The 27,206-nt window shown below is 28.1% G+C and overlaps 2 protein-coding genes and 1 pseudogene across 2 annotated transcripts; 1 reads left to right on the top strand and 2 right to left on the bottom strand.

Annotated features, from left to right (window-relative positions):
• The first annotated feature begins 7,409 nt into the window (after positions 1-7,409).
• On the top strand, positions 7,410-8,881 carry LOC112687012 (26S proteasome non-ATPase regulatory subunit 10-like). The gene is made up of 6 exons (XM_025559519.1): positions 7,410-7,568; positions 7,728-7,826; positions 7,893-8,039; positions 8,097-8,263; positions 8,329-8,482; positions 8,781-8,881. Exons 1-5 carry the CDS (start codon positions 7,455-7,457, stop codon positions 8,471-8,473), a joined length of 672 nt encoding a protein of 223 aa, XP_025415304.1. The 5' UTR covers positions 7,410-7,454; the 3' UTR covers positions 8,474-8,482; positions 8,781-8,881.
• Positions 8,882-9,510: 629 nt separating this feature from the next.
• LOC112686991 lies at positions 9,511-12,937 on the bottom strand (annotated as a pseudogene).
• Positions 12,938-20,594: 7,657 nt separating this feature from the next.
• Positions 20,595-22,609, bottom strand: LOC112686990. Its single transcript, XM_025559493.1, has 5 exons — positions 22,498-22,609; positions 21,462-22,227; positions 21,045-21,393; positions 20,815-20,923; positions 20,595-20,734 (listed from the first exon to the last, which is right to left on the bottom strand). The coding sequence occupies exons 1-5, from the start codon at positions 22,607-22,609 to the stop codon at positions 20,595-20,597; spliced, it is 1,476 nt and encodes a 491-aa protein (XP_025415278.1).
• Positions 22,610-27,206: the final 4,597 nt, after the last annotated feature.

The following is a 27,206-nucleotide window of genomic DNA, read 5'->3' as shown; positions in this document are numbered from 1 at the left end:
AATAAATTATTTAGTAATAAATTGTTGTTAATTTGTTATTATTTTATGGTAGGTAGCTTATTTTACGGTAGGTAGCATACTACACCAACGAAGTAGTGGTAGGTAGCATATTAGACGAGTACCAAAACCTTCACCAGTTAGTATTGCTCAAGGCAGTTTTTTAAATACAATAACTCATTGATTAATAAAAATGTCAAAGATAATACTACAACATACATAAAAGTTCTGATCAGTGATTTAATTTAAAGCATTGAATATGCGTTAACTTGTTTTACAAAATTTATTATTTCATTATAATTTATTTTTATAAAGTAGTTACATAACATATTAATATAATAGCATAAATTTTTTTTAAATATTCAATGATCTTAAGACCCAGATGAATAGTTATGCATTAATAGTGTTTGCTCCAGAGACCAGACAAGGGGGCCTTTAAATGTATATTGGCCCCGGGACTCATGAGAAATCAGTGCAAATGCACCTTTGGTACCCTACATGGGCGCCACTGTATTTATATATATATATATATATATATACCTAATTGTCTATACTGTTAGGGGTCTTTTCTCAAAAAAAAAAAAAACACTTAATAATGTAATTATAAGAATGTATTCGTGAATAGATTACATTTAGCATTTATTTAATTAATTAATTTAATTTTTGAAAAATCATTTAGCAACAAGAAACTTGATTCAAATAATGATTGTATTGAAAAAAAAAAATTACTATTCATAACATATTTCATCCAGTCGCAATAAGTTTTAGAATATAATAATTTATAACTATACATAAAATATGTAATAACAACTATTCAATTAAGATACTGATAATACAGAAATATTCTAAATAATTAATTATCTTTACAATATATGTAATATGGCTTATCTATTGAAAATAATTACTATATAAGAGTACTAAATGTAGTAAATAGTTTTTAAACTGCAGAGCAGCTGATAATTAAATTATGTAAATACTCTCAAATGTAAAGTATTATGAGTATTACATTTAAACACAAAAAATATTTGAGGAACAATATATTATAAATACACATATTATAAAATATAATTATGGCAAAGTAATGATTTTAAACACAATTTATTTAAGAAGTGTAACTTCAAAAAAAATTAGTTTATAATACACATACATAAAACAATTTAGGAAATCCCATTCTACAAGCTTGCAAGTTCTGGGTTTTAAACAAATAATAAACTTTATTTCAATAAACAATTTAAAAATAATTTGGTAACTTTGTATATGTTTATTACTTATGTATAGAAACTAAATTTAATTAAATACCTTAAATTGTACATTAAGTATTCAAATTTTAATGACTTTTTTTTAAATATTGGCTAGTATGAATCAACAAATTAAATACTCATATTTTTATATATTTTTTGACTTTGGCAAGCATGTATTTTTCTTTCAATAGAACCATTGCATAATTATTTATTTATTCAACAATTATAATTCTGTAATAGTAACTAACAGACTAACAAACGCAATAAGGATAAAATGTGTTCTTAACAATATCTAATTTCATAACTGTACCCTGGGCAGTAACATGTAATGTATGTAAAATTAAAATATATAAAATTAAATTTATTTTTTATATTCAATATATACATAGCATATGATTTAGTCTACGTTAACTAATAAAAACAAAAATCACAATAGGAATCACTAATTAATGATTTTTCTAAGTAATAAAAAATTAGCTTGAGGTTTTCTATAATTTTTTTTGTAATTTGATGTAAATTTTCCCCTCTAATGAAGTAAAAACCATAAAACAGAATATTTTATACTTTATTATTGAAATTTCAAACAAAGGTAGTTATAACTTAAATAAATATTATATATCAAGTTGTATAATACATTTAAATTTATATGGATTTTTATTTATACTAGGATTAAAAAATAAAAACAAAAAGATAGGTAAATACTATTGTGCAGACCTTTAATTAGTCTTAACTCATTAACACAAATAAATATTAATTTATAATACAACATTTTAACTCATGATTATATAATAATTAAAAGTAATAACTAAAATATAATAAATCAATTAATTTGAATTATTTTGTACTTACTAGTACAAAATTAACCTTTTACTTACCTTATCATCAGTCAATTTTCAAATTTTTTCTAATAGCCAATTATTTATGCATTTACCAAAAAAGTTGACATAAAGTAATTCATCAAAGAAATTTATCATAAAATAAAATAAGTTTAAATAGATATTACACATTTTATAAGTATACATGTATTTTAATTAATAACCCATATCAAAAATTGGTACCTAAATTATTTTTATTAAATAAACACTAAAATGATTATAAAAATCCAGGCGATTAATATTAAACACAATAATTTTATATACAAATAATATGCCAAACTGAGTACCAAATTTAATAAATATACATCTAATAATAGGTAATTTGTAGTTATATTATTAATATTAATAAAAACTAATATCACAATTTTAAATAATATAACTTTATGGTTTTAAATCATATTATTATACAGAAAAAAAATATTATCATAACAATTGAATATAACTTTCATAAAGATTAGTTATATTAAATATTATATAAAAATAAAACCAAAATTATTATCTAGTCATCATCAAATAATTTTTAATATTACTTAAATTAAGCAGTTATTTCAACTAAATATTGACTTTTTGTATAAATCCCGGTATAAATCAAAATTGTTGTACCATTTTGGAAGAGGAAGATATAAGGAGGGTAGTGGTTGAAGCTACTTTATATACACTTAAAATAATTTAAACAATACCTTAATTTTCAGTAAATTGAAAACAGAATAAATGAGCCATACTATACTTATAACTAATAATTATTCTAATAAAAATTAAATTAAAAAAATAACAAAACCTTGGAAATTATTGCATTTGCAACTTTTTTTTCTTTTATCCATATTCATTCTTAAGTTATAAATTTATTTCATGCAAGTACGAATTAAAATTAAAAATTAGTGCAACTATAAATAATTTTTTCAATTTTTTCAATTTCATTGTTATTTTATCGATTTTCCAAATGTATAATTTAATTTTAGATACTTTTAAGTATTATTCACATGATTTAATTTTTTTTTTTTTTAAGAAACACAATATTGATGAAGCTATATCAGATTTTAATACATATCAGAATAATATAATAATAAAAAATAATAACTGGTGGTTATTTCAGGCTTAAACTGTGATGTCAGTAGTAAAAATATTATTTCATAAGACAATGCATGAATCGCATAAAGTAAATTTTTCATAAGAAAATTTGTGTAGACAGCTTAAAGAAATCATTTATCAAGCAGCACAATAATTTTTAAAGTAGACCCACAAATGTGTATTAAAAATAAAATAAAACATTTTTAAATGTTGATAGCTTAGTTTGTAATCTCCTGGAATATCAGACTAAAACAACTATTCCAATATAAATATGAATTTTTAATTTGAAATATTTTGTAAAAAAAATTCACATTTTTAATATGATAGTCTAGAATAATAGTCATAATGAAAAATACTTGTATAATTTTTTTTTCAATTAGTTATTTTGGTAAGTACAAATGTTTAATGCAATATTGGTTATTTTTACCGCAATATTGCAATCAATTTTAATGATTTTTAATGAAAAACTTCTGAGTCCTACTTATAACATAATAATATTTTTTATTATTTTTCTTTAAAGCATTTAGCAATAATTGTTAATTTTAATAATTAATATACGTCCTTAATTTATTATAAGTATAAAATATAAGGGTTGATTTGTACATAAAGATGGAAATATAATAAATATACTTTTAAAACCATCTTGAAGGAAAAAACAAAAGATTGTTTAAATTAATTTGTTATTTTGCTGTTAAATAAAATACTTTTTACAAAAATTTAAACTATAAATAATTACTTGGTACTTTTACTAAGGTACATAGTACATAATTAAAGTGTTTTTTCAAGTTATTATTAATTTAAAATTCTGTAAGAATATTTTTTTCAATATAAAACTTTATCCTTTGCTTTTTATATATTTAAAGTACATATTTTATTTCTGTACTATAGTGTTACAAAAATAAAAATTATTCATCATGTTAATAAACAAAAAAAAGCTGAAAATTATTTTTTAGAGAAACCTACATAATTTATAATAACTATAAAATCTAACAAATAAGAATAAGCAATAAAAATTTGTTTTAAATTAATTTTGTCGTCAAAATGCAATACTATAGTTGTGTCATTAATTGTGATTGACGACAATAAAATGTTTATTAATCATCATTACACTATAAAAAATTAAAAATTCATAACTTATCAATCTAAATAGTTTTTAATAAGGAAAAATTATTAAAACATCAATCACTTTTACAATTTAGGGTATTGGCTTCTAAATATCTAAACAAATCAAGATATTTTAATTCTTACCTTAGTTAACTTAATATAAATACTGATTGTTTTACTTACTTTTCAATAAACTTGATTTCACGTCTCTGGTAAAGGGGAGGTGTTTGTACTTACATATTTTATTTGAATTTTTACAAAAATAACTAGACAGATACAAGTATACAATTTTTTTTTTATCAATTGAAAATGTAAAAATGTATTGTATTGTATATGAGACAATTTGACCACATACTTGGTTTACGGTCCAAGAATACAAAATGATAAGATATAAAAGTTATCGATTAATTACTGCCAATTGATCATCGTAGAACACAGTACCATAAACATGAAAAAAAGTCCCCGGATAAAGACTCGAAAAAAAAAGTTTACCGTTACATTGAATTAAAAATTCAAAAATAAATAAATATCTTATAATAATATTATTTAAAAAATATAAAAATTTATTTATTCAGATATAAAATATCACTTTCTTATATTTTGACCTATTCATTTAAAAAAAAAAATAGGAATATCTACAGATTTGTCCTCATTAAAACTGTGTACCGGCTCACTCCTTTTATTTATCCTTGAATGATTCTCCTTATCGCACAATATAATTTTATTTATACTGTAACAGGAGACTTTATTTCCATGACTTTTTTACCGAGGACTTTTTTTCCGTTTACCAGATTATATATTATTTTATATGTCTATGGGTGGAACGCTTATGGATATGTGTAGGGATAGCACGAATATAAATATTAATATGGATCTATATCCATAAGGCATAGTAATAAGTAGGGCTAAGATTTCGATGCACTTTGCATTGTTTTTCAAAGCTTACTGTGTAATGCTCGTCTTGTCACAAATTTGTTTTATGAACATTTGAATGAGAATAATATATTTTTTAGGGCATTTTAGAATTTTTGGAACATTTTTTGAGTTTTTGGAAACCAAGTGCATGAATTTGAAATTTTATTTTAAGATTTTTACATCAACATGGTTTTTAAATAAATATAACAGATTATAAGTAGGTACTCGTAATTCGTATTATATTATCGATTTGTCACCATTATTGGACAATAATCTCTACCCGCATTTCCTGTTAAATAATCTTAAATCGGTAAAATCGACGTCTGATGATATCGTTCGACGTTCAGTACGAGTTTTGTCGTGGTTAACGCCGTTTTATTACTCAGTTTAATTTTTTTTGGTATTTTAATATAAAAATGCCAAAAGTAAAATGTTCGACAACGAGTCGACTGCGTGCGTTTGTACAAGAATTTAGACATAATATTTTTTCTACCGACGGATTGGTGTTATTCTGTAAAATATGCAACGTAAAAGTTACTGCTGAAAAACGATTTGCCGTACAACATTTGTCAAGAGATAAACACATCAATGGAGTAGAACGGAGTAAATTACAAAACGAAAAAAATAATACACAAATTTTTATTACAGACGTACCGAACAGGTCGGAATATTTTTTAGATTTAACTCGTACATTTTTGTCATGTAATATTCCGTTAAATAAACTCGAAAATCCTGCGTTTTCTAAATTTTTGGAAAAATATACCAATAAACAAACGCCTGATCGCTCCACATTACGAAAAAATTACGTCAGTATATGTTACGATGAAACTATACAGATGATTAGGTCATACGTAGAAAATAAAAAATTATGGGTTTCTATCGATGGAACGACGGACGCCAATGGTCGTTATGTTGCCAATGTTATAATAGGTACATTAGAAGTAGGTAACATAGGTAAAATGTTTTTATTAAATTCAGAAGTATTAGAAAAAACCAATCACAGTACAAATGCCAAAGTTTTGGATAAATTTTTATCAATATTATGGCCACAAGGAATAATACACGATAATGTCCTTTTATTTTTAAGTGACGCTGCTCCGTACATGGTAAAAGCAGCCACATCGATTTAAACTTATTATTCGAAAATGATACATGTTACATGCTTGGCGCACGCCTTGCATAGAGTTGCCGAAGAAATAAGAATACATTTTCCAAATGTTGACGAATTGATAAATAACTACAAGAACTTACTGGCAGACAACAGAATATCATTTTTATTTAAAAATCTGAAACAAGCTCTCGTGGTTCAGTGTAACAGTTCAGAATGTACAGGTAAATAAATATACGATCTAAACGTATTAAATAATTTATAAAAATGTTTTTTGTTCAGATTGAACGAAATCCACGTCTATGAGATTAAGTCTATGTGTACAACTTTTTTTTTAGATTTCTACTAAAACTATGTATTTACAGTTTACACTTGTAATAGATTTTTATAATACATTTTTTAAAACTTTTTATTGTAATTTATACTAAAATTATTAAAAATCAAAAAAATTTTAGTTCATAAAAGCATTTTTTTAAGGGCATTTTTTAGATTTTTTTAGGGAATTAGAGTTTTTAGGTCATAAAATCATTTTTTTTAGGACATTTTTCGGGGTTTTTTAGGGCATTAAAATCCCAGCCCTAGTAATAAGGTTGCAGCAGCTGTAGTGCAGCTATGTTAACAGAAAAACGCTAAAAAGAAATTGTATTTAAGTACTATATCAATTTAATTACTTTTTGTATATAATTATTATAAAAACAAATATAAAATGTATATAAACTCAAATTTACTATTATAATTTAGAAATATTTTTGAATTCACCGCAAATTACTGTTATCGTAAACATTTTGAGAATTTTTTCTTATAAGTTTATTAAAATAACAAGATGTATGTACAATCAAACATTTTAAGCTATAGTAGATTTATCTACTTTATTATATCTAATTCCATATTTTAATAAGTAAACAAATAGAATATTTAAATTGGATATTTATTTTTGAATCTTATGAATGTTGATATAGTTTGAGAACCAATTGATTCTTATCAAATGTATATTATATTCCAGAACAATATTATGGTCTGAATACTTATTGATAATGATAATGCATATTCCAATAATAAAAATTAATTATAAAGCACAAATAATTTTTAAAAATTATTTATCTATTTATATTGACTTTAAATACCTACATTTAAAGAAATAAAACTATGGATTTTGAAAAAGTAAAAGAAAAAACTTTCGAGGATGCCTATAAAGGTAATATTGATCAAGTTATGAAAGCAGTTGAAGAACATATGAGATTGTTAAAAGAAGTTGACGTTGTGAGTATTTATATAGCTTTTTAGTTTTACAAATAATACATTTTGAAACAAGCTGATTCAATTAAAAAAAGGTTTTTAATTTTATATTCTTCGTATTCTTCTATTAATTGGTAATTCTTTAATCAACCTTTTATTCATTTGTTTTTTCTTTTATAATAGAATAATCGCTTACTACTTCATTGGGCAGCTCTCGGAGGCCATGATAGACTTGTACGGTATCTTCTTGAAAATGGTCAACCAGAAGATTTTCAGGATGATGTAAATTTGATATTTATTTTAACAATAAGTAATAATAGATTTAATAAAATATTTTATTTCATATAGTTACAGACTACTCCTCTTATATTGGCTGCATCAGCTGGTCGTTTTGACACAGTAAAAACTCTTATAGAATATGGAGTAAATATCAATGCAAAAAACCAAGAAGGACATTCAGCTCTGCAATATGCAGCTTCCAAAGGTTGGACTGAAGTGAGTTAAAATAAATTATTCAAACATATTATTAAAATATACAACAAAATTGTTTAGATTGTTAGATATTTAATATCGAAAGGTGCTGATGTGAATATTGCTGATAATCGTGGAGCTACACCATTACATAGGTGTGCATCAAAAGGCAACATATCAGTACTAAAGCTGTTACTAGATTCTGGTGTACTAGTTGATGCTAAGGATACTTATGGAAATACACCACTGTAAAATTAAATAATTTTATAACTTTTTAAATAACAGCTGAAGAATAATTATTTAAATTGTTTAGTCATTTAGCCTGTGAAGAAGAACGTATACAAGAAGCAGGATTATTAATAAAGAGTGGGGCAGATAGTACATTAATGAACAAAGAAAAATTAACACCTTTTGATCTTGCTCCAGCTGATGTTCAAAGAATTTTGAGAAAAATCTAAATGAAATTCGTAAGACATTTATAATTCCTATAAAAATATAAAAACTTTCAACATCTGGAGTAAATTTTATTATGTCACATTTTTAAATGTATTTCGTATGTTTTCATTAATTTCTTTTTTTTATTATTTTACTATTGTTATTAATATAAAATGCTTTATATCTAATTAATTTTATCTTACATTATAATTGTATCATGTAAAAATTGACCATCAAAATTAATTATAATTTAAAATATTACTTAACTTAAAATTTAGCTCAAGAAGGTACATATTATGATAATAAATATTAATTTGATTCTTCTTTCAGAATGTAGCTGTTTCAAGTCATTAAGGAGTTAAAAATAATAACACCAATAAGTATTTTTAAATTTCAATCTTATGATATAAAATTTTTATAAATTATTATTAAGATTCCATAAAATACATTATTATACTTTACATTTAAGTTTGTGTTAAAATTGAATAAATAGTTAAGCTATACCCACATTTATTGATTATTTTTTTCAGTCTATTGGTAAAATAAATAAAAAGTTTAAGCTGGTAAAATTACATTTAAACATATAATTATACCCAATTATTTTTATGTATTAAGTAAAAATTAAGTAAAATATCAACATTTTGTGTTAAAGTACTTTACAGTTTATTTTTTTTTTTTAATTTAATAATATTTTAATTAATTATTCAGAGGACTTGAATTGACTATTGAATTTAATACTAATTAGAATATAAAATTATCTGATTGCTTTTTTTTTTTTAACAGATAGTTATTTGAATTCTAATTTCAGAGAATCTTAAGATGTCAGCCCAAAATAAAACTTATGCAACGCTCCAGAGATGGGGTTGCGCTCCGTATCGGCGGCTCCGCGACAGACCGTAATCACGCCTGTGTTAGTCGACCGCGTTCCGTGATTTCTGGATAAATTTAATTTTAAATTTGTAGCCTGGCAAATTATTGAAACAAAAATCACCTATCAAAACGCCTCAATTGATGAGTTGTGCTAACAGTTCTAAAAGTTCCACCCAAAAAAGTATCCTACAAAAGTCTTTGCTTAAACTGTCAATAAATTCTACCAAAAGTAGTGGAAAACAAACTCCACTTTTTGAAAGAAATGAAAAAACTAAAAATAAAATAAAACAAGTCAAAACCAAGTCTATCAAAAATATTGAAACCGTGAAACCTTTAAGCCACAGTGAATTGAAAAAGAATATTGATAATTCCAGAATTTTAAAAGAACAAGATGCAAAAATACTCAAAAATATAAAACACTCAAATAGTCCTGGTTCTGGGATTTTTGGTGATATCAACGTTGATAGTTTTGATGACTCTAACGTGAATATGAACGTTATGTTGTTTGCTGGTAAATTAAGTATGGTATCAGAATCTGAAAAATCGAGATGCGAAACACCACCATTGTTTGGTCTTCAATGGAATTCAGGAACCAAGTCTCTAATCATGAGTGAGTCACTAACACCACTCGGCAAGTTAGTCGAAACCAAAGCTGTAAAACGTGTAAAGCTACCCAAAATAACTGTAGACGAAGAAATCAAGAAAATGAAGAGAAATAATAAATCACTTGATTTTAATACCGTCTCCAAGGAAATTAATAAGTTGGTACAGTTTGGAAGACAAGGTAATGTATATTAATTTATATATTTATAATAATTAATGAAAATAAATCTTACATATTTTATTAATCTTCGGTTTTTTTTCATTCTTATTATTTGGATGTTGTAGCTTTTCCCATCACCTGCTATTTAAATAGTTACTAAATGATAATATAGTTTTATTGTAATTTTACATATCTTCAAATCATTATGAATTATCTATGTATATTTAGTAATATTTTTATAACAAGATGCATTGATATGTTAGAAAAAAAATAAATATCAGGAAGAAAATTTACCGGGTATTTGGTGACTCAGAACTTCTACATTTCTTACAGCGAGTGAATATTTTTTAATACTACTAATTGTGAATGTGTACAAGATGTATGTGTAATAGAGGTTGGCTGGTCGCGGCTGAACGAATCAAAATGAACGAGTCAATCGAATGGCCGAATCGCAACTGAATAATGTACTCGGGCACAAATCTGTCAAATGACCGAATGATGTAATTGGTCCAATCAATCTTTAGGACTTGACGGTTTTAAATTAATATTTTCTTTCAATCCTGATAGGACTAATAGTATATTGTGACTGACTTAAACCAAATTAAAATTTTGATTTTTCGTACGTATGGTAACACTCAGTGGCGTATATAGAAACTATTTTCGGGAGGACACATTATGGACATTTAAATTACCATTGCTATCTAAGAATTACTAAAAAGACACAGTAGGTACTTATCTACATTTAATTTACAAAATGTCCCAAAATGATTTGACGTTGGGCGCAAATTTTAAATAAGCATAAAGCACCATTAAAATATAACATACGTTTAAAATAATTTTTAAGTTTTTTAAAACATTTCGGGGGGGGGGGCTGTAGCCCACTAGGCACACCCCTATATACGCCCCTGGTAGTATTGTCTACGACTCATTTTCTGTTTACGTGTTCGCGCTTTAGTATATTCTATATCTTGATGGTTTAACTACAACGTTTTAGTGGAGTGGTTGGTGTGAACCACTCATAAAAATGACTCACAGAAGCAGGCCCCTACAAATGGGAGGGAGGGTGTCAGTGAGGTCTATGGTCCCGGGGTCCGTACAAATAACATAATTTATTACGTCTTTTATTATATTATTTATTTATTGTTGTTTCAACATTAAACATTTATTATTATTATAACGATCGATGTAGTGACACGTAAAATGTATGCTATGTATAGAGATACAAACGAATACGAGTAGTTCTATGAACAATTATTGCTTATGAAATATTAATAGCATGAAGTATTAGATAACCGATCGGTACTTCAGTAATCAAAGAACATATAATTACAGAAAAATGGAAATTTATCCTAAAAAGACTTCTTGATGTAACTTCATTTCTAGCTTCTAGAGAATTGCTTTTTCGAGGCAGTAGCACTAAAATTGGTGACGTAAATAATGGTAACTTTCTTAGGGTATTAGAACTTCTTGGACATTAAAATGAAACGATAAAGTAACTAGAAAACATTTGACATAAACTCGTATACATAAATATCATTGTGAAGGTGAAAGTATGCAAGGAAAAGCGCATTACAAGTATTTGTCTTAGTCAAAATGAGTTTATTTCCCTTTTTGTAGATAAGGTTTTAAAACATATTCTTGACGAACAAACTAAATTAGCAGGTATATTTTAGTATTATTGCTGATGTTTCGCACCAAGAACAGAATGTGATAATTTCAAGATATGTTTTGCGCAACGGGGAGGCAAAACAATTAAAATTAAAGAAATTAAACAAAGGTTGGTTGAGTTTTTAAATCTCAATGAAAAAACCAGTTTTCTACTTGGCAACATTAAAGAAGGGAAAAATTTAAAAATTTAAAAAAAAAAAATTGCGTCCTCAAAACTTGTTAAGCGTTATAATATTATAAGCGTACATAATTACAAATCATTCAAAAGACTTAAATTTAAATAAATCAACCTGGACGTCATTAGCTACTTTCATTAATCTATTAATAGGAGAACCAAGTGCATAATTTGTTCTTTGAAATGGAATGTAAAAAGTTTTGGCAGATCTAGTTCAACAATGTGGAACATTAAATTTTAGACAGCTAAGTAGTTCAGGACAGTTTAAATGACCATTAACTAATTTAAAAAGAAACTTCAAATCAATAGTTTTTCTTCTTTCAGCAAGACAGGTCATATTTAGTTTCATTAATAACGGTGTATAATTTGAGTGTGGTTGACGAGGGATATTACATTTGTACGAAATGAATCGAAAAAATCGATTTTGAATAGCTTCAAGGCTTTGTATATGAATAACGCTAGAGGGTGACCATACGACTTAGTTGTATTCTAAAGTAGAACGCACTAGAGAGGAATAAAGAATTTTTAAGGCATCAGAGTTAGTAAGATTATTACAAGTCCTGTTTATGAAACCTAATGTAGAGGAGGCTTTTTTAGCAATATTTAAGTAATGCTCGTTGAATGAAAGGGTAGAATCAAAATTAACGCCCAAATCGCAAGTTTCAAAAACGCGTTGAAGTACAATATTGTCTATGGTATAATCATTTATAATTAGAGAGCAAGATCTGGTAAAAGACATTACTTTGCACTTATCAATATTTATTGGTAATTTATTTTTATTACACCACACAGATTGTAGCGGCCTAACAAATAAAATTGCGACAAATTTATTATTGTTCACCGGCCGAACATCGATTACGCAACGTCGACGTGCACGACAACGATAAGCGCTTTATCTCAGTCCTCCTTCCAAATGCATTTATGATTTGCTATTATGATAATTAATTTAATAATAATTTACGTGCGGACGGGTTGTTGTGGTTCGGCGACGTGATCGACGAGAGCGAACATTTTTGTCGTGGTATTATGTGGTTGTAATATTTTTTCTTTTTCACGCGCACGCATAAAGCACTCACTTTTCCTATTTATCAATTATTATTATATGCTGTATATTATGTTAATGTGAATTGTTTTTTATATTATTATTATTGTTGTTTGTATGTGTGAGTTGTTTCATTATATAGGTTTTGGTTGCAGCTGGCCAGGTGTACACCGCATTCTGTTCAAACTGTGAGTTTTATTTTAATCAATTTTTGTTTGTATTATTATACCTATTATTTATTATTTATCAAATTTAATTTGTGACCAACAGGCACATATTTATATTCAGTTACCACACATTTTCACCACACATTTACAATTATTACATCATTCATATTTATACTTAGTCACCACACATTTACATTTATTATATCATTCAAATTTAGTTACCATACATATTTTTACTGTATTATATTATTTATTCTCACAGATTATTATAATCCATTAAAGAAACCGCATCGACACGTTATTATTATTATTATAATTATTATTATTATTATTATCATATCAATAAAATTAGGTTGTTGTCATATACTTGTTCTCCATTTCCTCATTCTCATACCCTAATTAATTCCAGACAAGCGCAGGCGATCCCTCCCTTGTCTGGGGCAATTGATATAGGTACTTTCCAATTTCCGGTCATTTATAATATACAGTCCACTCAACTATTTTAGGTGCCGAGGTAAGCGGCATATTGTTTTCCGCACTCGCACGTACACAGATAGTGCAATTAAATCATTTTGAAGGAGAACTGCTTTATATTGTTGATTAGACACTGCTATGACACGTTAAGTTGAACAAAATAGGCAATAGTTAATTCCTATTATTGAAACCATACTATTTTTTTGGCCTACAAAATATATCCTTACGCGATCCTATGACCGATGATGGTTCTATATATTCTGGTGATGACGATATCAAAAATCAAAAAGAAAAAAAAGTTCATATTTCAAAATTTTATAGTATTTTAGCTGATATAGACGACTGACGTAAGTATTTCTGAACAATTTTCAATTTGTGTTCGGTATTTCGATTCGAACACATGCTCAATGCGGGAACATTTTGTTGGATTCATAAAGGTTGAACATGTAACTGGTGAATATTTAGCTGGCACCATTATACAAATATTAAAAGAAAAAAATTTAGATCTTGCTCTGCTTTGAGGACAAGGATATGATGGTGTCGCAAATATGATTGGTACGTTTAAAGGAGTACAATCTCGAATTGCAAGTTTACAGTCTCTTGCATTTTATACTCACTGTGCCAATCACAGATTAAATGTAGTACTCAGTAAAACAAGCACTATACCTTCAATTCGCAACACAGTCGGAATAATAACAAATATTTATAACTTCTTAAGGAAATCTGCTTTAAGAACTCAACTTTTGAGTGCAAAAATCACAGAACTTTTTCTACATCAAAAAGCAGTAAAAGCTAAAAAGTTGTGTGAAACACGTTGGGTCGAAAGACATGATGGAATTTTACATTTTTTGGAAAGCTATAATAGTTACATTAGACGAATTAAGCTATAGCAACCATACATGAAGCAATGCGCAATCTATCTGCAGCTATTTGTATTTTGAATTTTTGATTTCCTTAAAAATATTATCGAAATTTTTAGCCATAACACTTCCACTTTCAATTCAGTTACAGAGTATTGATATTGACTATACACAATCGATAGAAACGATTAACAATGTTAAAAATGTATTAACTACAATAAGAGAAAATTCATAAACGGAATTTAAAAAAATTTTTAAGAAACAACAATAATTGCAGGAAAAATAGACGTTGATATAAAGATTCCAAGAGTAACAAAAACACAATGTCATCGTGCAAACGCTAAGCCCCAATCAACTGATTTATCTGAATTTTACCACTTTAACTATTTTCTACCTTATTTGGATTATCTTATGTCAGAACTAAATTCACGTTTTACGAAAATAATGATTCAGTTATTTCTAATTTAAAATTAATCATTCCTAAATATTATTTTACTTATGAAACTTCAAACGATAAAATATTGAATGCGGCTCAGACATATGAAGCAGATTTACCTCATAATATTGAAGCACTACGCGGTGAGTTAAATTTATGGAAACAATTTTGGAAAAATAAATCAGAAAAGGTAGATTCTTCAATGGAAGCTTTTAAATATGCATCTATGTTTCCTAACATTAAATGTCTTTTAACAATTCTTAGTGAAGTACCTATAACATTAGAAAGTACTAAAAGGTCATTTAGTTCTTTAAAAATAATTAAAACTTATCTACGATCGACAATGGGCAAGGAAAGACTTAACGGCTTAGCAATGTTGCATATAAATAAAGATATTCAAGTAAAACCAGGAGAAGTACTAGGTGTGTTTACTAAAAAACATAAACGAAAACTTCAATTCAACCTATGAGGCAATATGAGAACCTATAAAAATATTTTTACTTATTTACTTATTAATGACTACATATATGTATAAATTATTATTATATGGTGTGTGATATTATGTAATAAACATTATTATTATTATTATTATTATTATTACCAATTTTGTTTAAAAATAAGAGTATGTATTATTAATTATATCATCAAAGAATCATTATACAATTTATATATGACCCCCCCACTATCAAAATATCAAAGATCCGCCCCTGCGTCATATTAAGATTTAGGAAAAAGAGTTAGCCAGTTGTCATATTAAACCTATGAAAAATTATTTTTTTACTTTCTTAAAATAAACTTAGCTACCCCAAAATGTTGGCTCTAGTAATGCCAATGCTTCTATAAATGAACGAAATATAATTATTCAGTTTAGAGGTAGGTATATGTTTTGAAGTTTAAAAGTATTTAATAAAAGATTTAATAGTTGAACTAAAAAATATAAGAGATAAATATCCAATAATTTTAAATTAAGCTAGTTTGGTGGCAAACAATTTAAAATTTTTACCATATTTCTCAGATGAAAGAAAAAGATGAAAGAGAAAAAAAGTTTTTCATGACGATATTCCTCCAGAAACTATAATTCAACCTAATACAGAAATTACAGCAAAAAATTGTTTTAAGAGATATTATATTTATTTGTATAGTTGTTATAACCGATTTGACGCATCGTTTTGAAGCACATCAAAAAATTTGTAACCTGTTTTCTCCAATTTTATGCTGTATAAAATTATCATGTGCAGATCTGGAAATATACGTAAAAAATAAAAATTATAGAAATATATTCTAATGATTTATTGCCAACCATATTAGATGAATTATTACATTTAAAAAAAATACAAAAATCAGTTTTTCAAACCGACATCGAAATACCTTCACTAAAATTATTGAACGAAATTAATGCAAAGAAATTAGAAAGTATTTTCATAAATACTTCTGTTGCTCTAAGAATATTTTGTGCCAATCTTCGTTTCTTAAGCAGAGAGAGATTTTAGTAAGTTAAGAAATCAGCTTAAAACTTGGCAGAGGGCTTTAACGGGACAAGAACGACTTAATTCCTTTAGAATTTTATCAATTGAAAATCAACATGCAATAAAAATGTATTTCAATGATATTATACATGATTTTGCAAGAAAAAAGCAAGAAAAGAAAAATTCAAAAAAGTTAAAATTAACTAATATTTATTGGACGCTTATACTATTGGTCTATAATACACAGATATAATGTATAGATTTTTTATATATAATATTTTACATTATTTTTCAATATTTGTAATAAATTATAAATATTTTTTAACAATTTTATGATATTTATGCAGTGAATTTAATATACATTAAAAATATAATGGTATATACGTGTATTTAACTCATTTAAAAGTAATTTACATTTGCTACAATTTTAAAGAAATTTTCTGTTGATAAAGAAGCTTTAAAACTAATATTTAATTTATAATACTATAAACTTAAAATAAAATCAAATGGTAGGGATTGTGTATTATAACTGTTATAAATACAATTTATATTATGGGGGCCCAGATTTTTTTATATTACCGTGATCAAAAAGGTGATGTGGGAGGCCTGCACAGAAGGATAATTTAAATGAAGGTACGCGAAGGCGGAAAATTATAATAAAAAAAATGTATATTAAATGACACTCGACAGAGTAATAATAATAAATGAATAATAATTAGTTCGACGGAACGCAAATACTAAATCGCACAATCAAATATGGAAGTCGTGGACTAGAATATAAGTACAAAAGACAAAAAATAATGTACGTCAAATTTAAACGATCGGTGGCGAGGGACAGCCAAGCTCGATTGAGCGATCGATGTAACCGTCGACATTCGAACAGCCTGGTTTTACAAACTTTAAAATACACAAAGAACATGTATAAAATAATTCAACAAATATATAATAATAAAATACATATGTAGTAGGATCAAAAAGTTCCCAGAATTTATTTATAGGAAAAAAACTATTTTTCTTATCAAATATTTGATAATTGGAATTAAAAGTAGGCAATATTAGCTAACAGTAGGTTAATAACATTAGTCTCATGTGAGCCGTAATCGTGTCCATACGAAACTGAGTTTACGCATTTTTTCAAAATGTCACAATTTGAACAACACCACTCGTCTTTTGCAGTTCGGTAATTTTTGACGGATAAAAAAAATTTCTACAGTTCCATAACCCCCGTATTTGCCAGATATTGCTCCATATGACTTCTGGCTGTTTCCAAACCTAAAACTTGGACTCAAAGGTGAACGTTTTGCGATGATTGAAGACATTAAACTTAACACGATAGCGAATCTCAGTGCCATTCCAATAGAGAGATATCAAAGTTGTTTCCATCAGTTAAAAAGTCGTTGAAGTGTGTTTGTGCTAAAGGACGATATTTTAAAGGAGATTAAGTATATTTATATTTAAATTGTGTATATAAAAAAATAAAATGAAATTCCGGGAACTTTTTGATCCTACTACGTAAAAGGGAGTGACAGTTGGTAACATGTGATCATGTGATAGTGAGACTACGCACCGTATCCCCACATTACTACCCACCCCCCACCGGAAGCCGAAAAGCAAACTCGCTTTTTGGTAGCGTCGACTGCCTGAGCTGTGGTCGATGATCGGATCTTCGCGTTGAATGAAGGCTTGTTTGATGGAAATCCACGAAGTGGTATTAACGGTCGCGTTGAACTTTGAACGTTTACTCTCGACGCTCTAGAACTGCATGTAGGCCCTCGTACCGTGACTTGAGTGGCTGTTCGACTGCATCGACTAGGATGAACACATAATCGATGAAAATAGTCACCTGGGAGGCGTAGCACTGTACCATAGAGTAATGCGGCTGGACACTGTCCGATGTCGGGCTTCACCATATTTCGCAGCGCGAGCAGCACGATGGGTAGCGGTTGAGATCCAGTGCGGTAACTCGTGTGCAGTAAATGCAGTTTTCAACGTTTGATTGAAACGCAGACTCCCCCCCCCCCCCACAATATTTACTGCCACTACCACTACTCACCCCACCGGCACCGACGCAGTGTCCCCAGAAATATTAGCTGACCAATACTTAGAATTATATATTAAAAAGCGATTTCACACCTGTACATGTATAATTAATTAAAGAATGTCGATTAAAAATGTGTATTCTAGCTTGAGATAAGTATGACTGTAATTAAGAAAAATATAATACAAAAACCAAATCACCGGATGACAATAAATATGAATCAATTAACGTGAGATAGGTATGGGTATAATTAGGAATAATAAGAATTTAATGTACGTATTATTGGATAAATGTGGTTTACCGGCCAATGGAATTGCTTTACTCATTTTTTTGAGAATTTATCGAGTAATAATTATTATAAGATCCAATCACAATTGAAATCGAAATTAAATCAAAGTTTCCTTTAGTTTTCTATTAGTCACATGTCCGCCTCTACTCTCTTCGTGTTTTTGCAGTTCTACGAGTATACACGCTTTAGTGATAATCACTACGGGTTATTTTTATCTTTGTGTTATTGTTTTAAAATTTCAATATTTTTAAATTTGAACATTGTGATACAACTTACAATAGCAAAAATAGTTTAGTAAGACATTTTAAGGTCCCCTGTGGTATCAGTGGCGTGCACTGGGGGATAATGGGGGATATATCTCCCCCATGGGCTTTTTTTTTAATTTGTTTTAAAGTTTAAAAATGTATTTAAGAAATACGACGGGGCAGTCGCGGTTAAATGGATTAGCGTTAATGAACATACATCGAGACATTCCATTATCTACAGAACAAATAATTGATGAATTTAGTGTAAAAGTCAGAAGGATGAATTTACGCCTTACTTGAATTTTTTTTTTATGTAACAATAAAGAATAATGATTGAAAATAATACATTTTTATGTATGACATCCCCCCCATACCAAATTCCTGCACACGCCACTAAGTAGTATACGGTTTACGTGGGGTGAATGTCCTGCTACATTCTGCCGTCGCGACAATCTTGCAAAATAAAGTTTGTCTGTAATATGAGTAATAATGAATAATAATTATAAGAATCTTAATGTTATATAACATATAATAAAATATTTTGTATTTTACCTAAAAAAAAAATTGGCACTTTGCATAATGCCTAGGTATTTTATAAAATACCTAGGTTATATGTAAGATAATATTGAAAATCATATGTTTTATTTACATTGACTAAAATGGGTTGGCAATTTATATAATGCATAAGCATTTTGCAAAATACCTGAATTATCCATATTGCCGGTAACATATATATATATGTATATACCGAATGTATGATATAGTATATATACCGAATGTACGATATTTACCATGAATCGGTAATTATTATCAAAAAACAAAATTCAAAAATAATAAATAGGACAATTTACGATACTATTTATACAGCAAGCCGCAAGATCATATGGCGTATAATAAAAATACATTTGTAGGATAGTCAATAGCCCAAAACGAATCAAACACTTATTAAACAGCATTATATTTTATACTTTTATAGTATTTATTATGAACTATACTCTATCAATTTGTCATTAAAAACGGAATAAGAATTATTTATTGTTTAAATGGCATTTACCGAGTGGGCGGTACATACAGAGCGAGCAGAATATACCAAGCAAGCGGTATATGCGGAGTAAGTGGTAATTACTGTGCAAGCGATATATACCGAGCGAGCGTTATTCATCGTCTACACGGTATTTATTGATATACCTATGCCGACATACCGGTATACCGTTAAAAACCGGTATGTAAACACATAACGAATACCGGTGAGCAAATTTCACATACCGCCAACTCTATAATAGACTGTTCAGAAAATAATTCTATAAAAATGTGCGACCGTTCTAGATCTGGTAATCACTTGCGTTCATAATATAAATATTATAAGTCTGTGGTATGATGACAGAAGCTGATATGTACATTTTTTAAACTTTAAAAAAACTTTTAAACTTAAAGGTTTAGAATGTAATAAAAAATAAAATTTAGTATGAAATGCATTAATTCTTTTATAATTGTAATAAATAACCTTTCATGGATTAAAATATTAAGCTATAATACATAAATTATTTTTCAAAAAGTTTATAAATATATGATAATCCAAAAAACAACAAAAAATGACATATCAGCTTATACCATCATACCACAGAAATAATGTTACTTTTCCTTATATCTTTTAATAAATCTTAAAGTGCTTAAAAAATGTCAAACAATTTTTAGCAGTTAATTCTTGAGCTTCACTTTTTGATCTTGCAGAACCATCAATGGTCCAGTCAATAGTGTTAATCACTATTTGCACATAACAATGACTGTTTGCTAAAATTATGAAACGATAATTTTTAAAAATATGGACCAATTATAATAAATCTAAATTTAAATCTAATTATATGGCATACTTGAAGTAGCACCAGTTACATATGACAATGTTAATTCTTCTTCGATCGCAATCTGATCCAAGAAATCGATATAAGATTCAATTTCAAAATTAGTTATTGCTTCCAACTCCTGTCAAAAAAAGAACCAAAAATTCCCACATGGATAGGTATTATAGTAATATAAATAAACTATTTTCCATAAGAATAGACCAATATTGTTTCTATTTTGTGGTCGGATAAAATTCAATCACCTTAAGTTTTCGCATATGAAGATTTGTCGATGATAACAATCGTCTGAAAGCAATGTCGGCTAAAATCGCTTTTTCACTCATCGGTTCATTAATCAATAATCCAACGTCTGGCGATGCGTCGCGAAGATAATTTTTTTCTCCCTGGTCCGACTTGACCAGGATTTCTATTGTTGGCTCAGTCGCCTCTTTCACATCCGTCATGGTACATTTAGACGTTTCCGCAACATTGAGCACTTTAGCCGTCGTGTCATGAACAGCTGGTATAGATGGAAGCACGTCCTTTAAACTTACGGTACACAGATCGGAGGTTTCCTTCGTTTCGTCAAACTCTTTGTACCATTGTTTTTTCCTAAGAAAAAAGACGCATCTTCACGTTTTTTATGTTATTCATTTTTTTTTATGTAGGTAAATACATACTTTACGTCCACGGCGCTAGAAGTGGTTTTAGTGATACACACCGGTAAGATTTCTAATGCTAAAGTAATGGTTGGTATATCCACATCAATCATTGAAGTTATCGATATTTGTCTGTCTACTTTGACTGGACTAGTTAATTTGATGACGTTTTCGAGCATAGTAAATTCGCTCTGCTCCTCTACGGCCAACCTAGCCGGTCGATTGTCTGTGACCTCTACAGAGTCGTATTCATCTGACGTTGAAGCAATAATCTTCTCCGTATGAAGGACATCGACATTGATCTCGCAGTCGTAATCGACATTATTTTTCGGATCGCTGGTTGAAAGTTGCTTTATTTCTTTGATATTGGTTGCCGCTTGGTGTGCTTGAGAGTCCTCCTGCTCTCTGAGTGAAATCGGGTTATATTCTTTCAATTCCGTTGAAACGCTGAGCATATCGACAGCATCCGTGTCGTGGTACTTTTTGTCGAACTGCTCTTCTGAGACCACGGATTTGGCCATCATATCGGATGTGCTGAATATGACTCGGTCCGGTGTTGGTGCAAGTTTAACCATGTCAACTTCACTTATCTGGCCACTCGAAGGATCAAGTAGAAGCAACATCGGTGACTGATCGTAGTGTTGTTTAGTTGATTTCAAGGCATTCATGAAATCAGTCATGTCTTTCTTAAACTGAACAAATGAATTTTTTTCTGCTATCAATTTATCTACTTCATTCTGTAGTCTATTGAAGTGTAAAATTTGAAGCTTGAAGCTGGACAAATTGGCTAAACAAAATCATATAACATAATATATATTAAATACTAGTGAATATAATTGATTTTTGATCTTTGTTTTGATATAGGTACTTTTCATGTTTTTCAATTTATATTCATTTACTTCATTTTGATGACGCAATACATTAATTTTTCGTTTTGTCATAATTTTTTCAACATCTAAGTCGACTAAATATAAGTTATTTAATGTTAAATTAGTAATTATTAATATCTACTTTATTCATATTGAAAAGATTTAAAATGTATACTATAGAAAATAACCTTTCATCTTAATCATTGTCGACGATAAATTAACAATTAAAGCCTTCTGGGCTTCAATTGTGAACTTCATCCGTCTTATATTTTCGTCACTGGTGGTATGTGTTGAGTCCATATTCGTAGCTGAAATTGAAAGTACAATAATTTAAATACATTAAAAATATAAATTTCTATACCGATTGTTATGTGAAGTTGATTGCAAACATTTTATGTATTGCATAAGAAGGAAAATAAACTTAGTAGAGAATTGTCAAATCAAAAACTCAAGAAATTCGAGTATATTAATAAAAATTAATACGTACTTATATAAATGTCAACTGTAAATAAAGCTTAATGAATTCGAATATACGATACAATAGCTATTCAAAGAATAAAGTATTAGACGATAATATTATATTTTTACAAAACTGTTCGATCGACGAATTTTAGTTCAAAACTGATTTGATATATTTGTTTTTAAATATACAAGTACCTAGCCTACGACTTAATTTTCTTTGATTTGATGTTGATTGTATTTCATTTGAGCCAGCTCATAAATAAATATAATTTCAAAATTTCAAAATTTCAAAATTTTAAAATCAATTAAATAGTATTAGATAATTTAACAATGAACTTAAATAAACATGACAAAAGTTAAGATTTTAAATTTAAATTATATACAAATACAGTGGCGTAGCCAGGATTTTTAAATGGGGGGGGGGCTAACTACTTTTTTGGTGGTAAGGTAAGGAGGTAAGGTAAGGGAGGATATGAGAATTCACCCTTAACCCCCCCCCACACCGTCTACCACCAAGTTTCTAAACGTAATTCAAGCATTTTAGTTTAGTTTTAAAAATATTTATTAATATATAATTTATAATAATAATAATAATTTTGGTTTCAGTGTTCAGTCACTTTCTCCACTCTGACAACTGCATCCTCTTAGGCGAATTTCTGGCAAATTCAGATAATATTTCACTTTCATCGAATTGCTCTTTTTTATTTATATTAACCATAGCTAACCCGTTCAGTCTGTTTTTCGACATGGTGCTTCTTAAAAAAATTTTGAAGCGATTAAGTGCTGAAAACGTTCTTTCCGGAGTGAAAGAGGTAACTGGTAACGTGGCGAATAATTGTAAAAGTATTTTAATGTTAGGTCGAAGTTTGGTGCGATGAGAGAGTGAATCAAGAGCAGAATTCGGTTTTGGAATAGTATTTTGACTCCACTGTTGCCTCCATATGAACAGATTAGCTCTGATTGTAGATGATTTATCGTCATACATATTTAAACTGGCCGGAATAAGTCCTTCAAGTGGCATAACATCAATAAGCCTTTGATTCAAACGAGCATCCATTGATTCTATTAAATAGTCAAGATACATTATATATATAAACACGGCCCATGGGGGGCTATAGCCCCCTTAGCCCCCCTTACCTACGCCACTGTACAAATATAAAGCCATACTTTTTTTCTAAATTTGTTAACATTTCGGGGGTAGGGGCTTTAAATACTTAAACCCAGTCTAGGTAAACTGTTCTATTTTCCTAGTAGATTTAATGGCTATTTTTAACCCTTCATTAGTCACCACGGGGTATTTTAACATCCCAGACATATTAAAAACGTTTATTCTTATAGAGGTAAGAACATATGCACCTCCACTGCCGTGATATCATTTTTGATTATTTTATTAATATGATAGCATGATTTTTATCATTATCATTGCAGTATCAAATGATAAACAGTAATTCAAAGTGGAGTCTGGAAATATTTTACCCCAGGTGACTACTTTAGTTTTAGATCAGCGTTTCTCAAACTGTGGGTCGCGACCCCCTAGAGGGTCGTGAGTCAATATTTGGGGGGTCGCGAGAAGTTTTATTAATTATACAGATTGTAAGAAATTTATGTTTTTTTAAATTGTATAAATTATAGACTATAGAACTAATAAAAAATATTTAAATATTTAAATATTAATAATAATAATAATAAAAAACTTTATTATTTTTATTATTATTATTATAAAGTAGTAAATAAGTAATAAAAGAGAAAAAAATTTGTTTTTTAAAATTATTTTTATTGATTCTGTAAATGTAAGACTATGGGGTCGCGATAGATTTCTGGAAGAAAATTTGGGTCGCGGTCCTAAAAAGATTGAGAACCACTGTTTTAGATCATTTGAAAATTAATTAGACGTTTACGAGTACAACGTTAACGTCATTCAACTCATTCGTAAATAATGAGATACAAATTGACGATCTATTATAGATAAGGCGGTATTCTACAGTTTCCGAAAACAGGTCCGTCGTCACGGCAGTTGTAAGACAAGCGGGTTCTTGTGTAGACAATCGTCTATATACGATAAAAATAGAAAAGGGAAAAATAATAGGTATATAATAATTAATAATATAATTTGTTATACAACAACGGCATCTATTGACAATTAAATTGTAGTGGCCAAATACACCTATACCATCGCCTTATCTGTATATTATAAAATCAATGGTATAATTAATACAGAGTTTAACTTGATGCCAAAATAATCTGGGCTGTAAATTCTACTACATCATTCTTTATTGTAGTAATCATATTCGTGAGTGAATAACTTTTTGAATCGTAGATCAAAGAAAGTACACATTTTTAAGGTTTTAATATTTTTAATATTCCCCCAATTTTAGTGATCTTTCATAGAATTCAATAAATTATTAACTAAACCAAATACTAGTAATGTATTGCTTAAATAAATCATGGGTATACGCCTTATTTCATGTAGTAACTATTATATTGTAGGAACCAAAAAACTCACTTATGAACTACACATCCTTAATTATGTCTGTTTGATATCAAATAATTGTTGTTAAATGTTAAGAATTTTCGAAGCAACGTTTTTTCCTATTTCAGGTTTCAGCAAGCATTTGAGAAATAAACATAAGGATATAAAAAAAGCTAAAACTGCTAAACGTAAGTTGTACACATATCATCATTGTAGTGAATATGACATGTGTATAACTTAAATTTAATAATTTTTTTATGTTCTCAAATTTATTTCTTAAATACTTATCGAAATCTGAAATAGAAAAAAACGTTGCCTCGAAAATTTGACAAGAAAACATAATGAAATAAACTTAAAACTTTAAAACACTAAAATACAAAAATGAATTTTTAATTCAAATAAAAAAAAAAAAAAATTGAAATCCTCGTCATCATAATGTCATAGGTTGTGATGTCATGAGTTCTACAAACATTTTTTCCTGCTAAGAAACATTCGTGTATTCGTGTGATATTATCACGAAGCCACGGAAATGTTTAAATATGTCGAATACAGTCAATTTTGGTAGTGGGGATAGTTGCTCGGTTTCTATTCACCTGCTCGCTCATTTTACTGGGACGAGTACTGATTCTTTGAGTTCGCACGGGAAAGTGCTCGGTCGAGAGTGTCAATTCTGTGTAAAATCACATCTAAACGCAGCATAGAAAGAACAGGAAAACATGTTGTCAGTACAGGCACGCTCCAATAGTTCTGTATAAACGATACGAGCAAAAATATTAGATCAATAAAAATTCTCTCTACTCGCACGACGTAATCAAAAACACCACTCCGGAAAATATCATCGGATTTCCCTTAGTGTAAGTGTCGTTTTGGAAATAATAGTTGACAGCACGTTATGGATGTTAAGCTATTTATTATTTTTTACCCTTTCTGCATAGCTAATATCTCAACAAAAATGCTCGGTAATACATGTCAATACATTAACTGTGGAAAATTATCAAGCAGACCCCCAAATTTAAAGTTTTACCGATTCCCCAAAGATGATACATTAAGTATATGGAAAATCAATGCAGGTACTTATTCTAAAACATCATATTATAAATGTAAAAATGTTAAAATTAAAACCAAAATTATTTCAACTATCCCAGGAAACATCAAACTATTATCACTTAATGATAATAAGCTTCATAGTCGATATTTATGTCAAGAACATTTATCCACCGACTCTTTTATGAATATGACCTGTAAAAAATTAACTCCACTGGCAATTCCGTACAATTTCAATGACATTAATGACCAACCTACATCAAGTAATGAGTATATTGTTAATAATTATTATTATTATTCCTATTTAACAAATTGATTTTTTGCTGTTTTTCCACAACAAGTTTATTTAAAAACTATTGTATTGTTACATATTTTATAAAGTACATATTAGTACATATTAGTACATATTATTAGTCAATCAGACAAAATATGAGATTATCCACACGATTATTACAATTAAAATTTGAATGCAAAGATACAAAATATAGTTAGTATATTTTCATGATTTTGACGAATTTTGTCAATATTTGTACTTCAAACTTTTATTAAAAAAAAATATTGTGTCTATATTTTTTAATAACTTTTGAATGACAGTAAGAACAACTAGTGGGAGTACTGGGGTCTTCTATTAAATTTTCAAGTATTTTGTTCACGAGGAATTTTTTTTTATCAACTTTTTAAATTAAATTAAACGGATTGGAGTCTAAAAATCAAAGTTCCATTACTACTCAAAAATGTGTCGTTTAAAACACAAAAAAAAACACACATCATTGTAATATCAATACATTCATCACACCGTTCAGAATCTAAAATCAAATATTTCAAATTCCTATAAATAGCTTAACATTTTGAAAATTAATAGTAAATTCCAACATAAACATTTGATGAAAATTTCATATTCTTACGGTTAATGCTTTTTAA

The sequence above is a fragment of the Sipha flava genome, unplaced genomic scaffold, assembly GCF_003268045.1.
Source record: "Sipha flava isolate LNK unplaced genomic scaffold, YSA_version1 32_pilon_pilon, whole genome shotgun sequence".
In the NCBI taxonomy this organism is placed as follows: Eukaryota; Metazoa; Arthropoda; class Insecta; order Hemiptera; family Aphididae; genus Sipha; species Sipha flava.
This window is presented reverse-complemented; position numbering and strand designations above follow the sequence as displayed.

Coding starts and splice junctions, on each gene's coding strand:
- LOC112687012 (XM_025559519.1), top strand. CDS start 7,455: ATGGATTTTGAAAAAGTAAAAGAAAAAACTTTCGAGGATGCCTATAAA. Junction 7,569..7,727: donor TGTTAAAAGAAGTTGACGTT/GTGAGTATTTAT, acceptor CTTTTATAATAG/AATAATCGCTTACTACTTCA. Junction 7,827..7,892: donor CAGAAGATTTTCAGGATGAT/GTAAATTTGATA, acceptor TATTTCATATAG/TTACAGACTACTCCTCTTAT.
- LOC112686990 (XM_025559493.1), bottom strand. CDS start 22,609: ATGGACTCAACACATACCACCAGTGACGAAAATATAAGACGGATGAAG. Junction 21,394..21,461: donor TCTAGCGCCGTGGACGTAAA/GTATGTATTTAC, acceptor CTTTTTTCTTAG/GAAAAAACAATGGTACAAAG. Junction 20,924..21,044: donor TTCATATGCGAAAACTTAAG/GTGATTGAATTT, acceptor TTTTTTTGACAG/GAGTTGGAAGCAATAACTAA.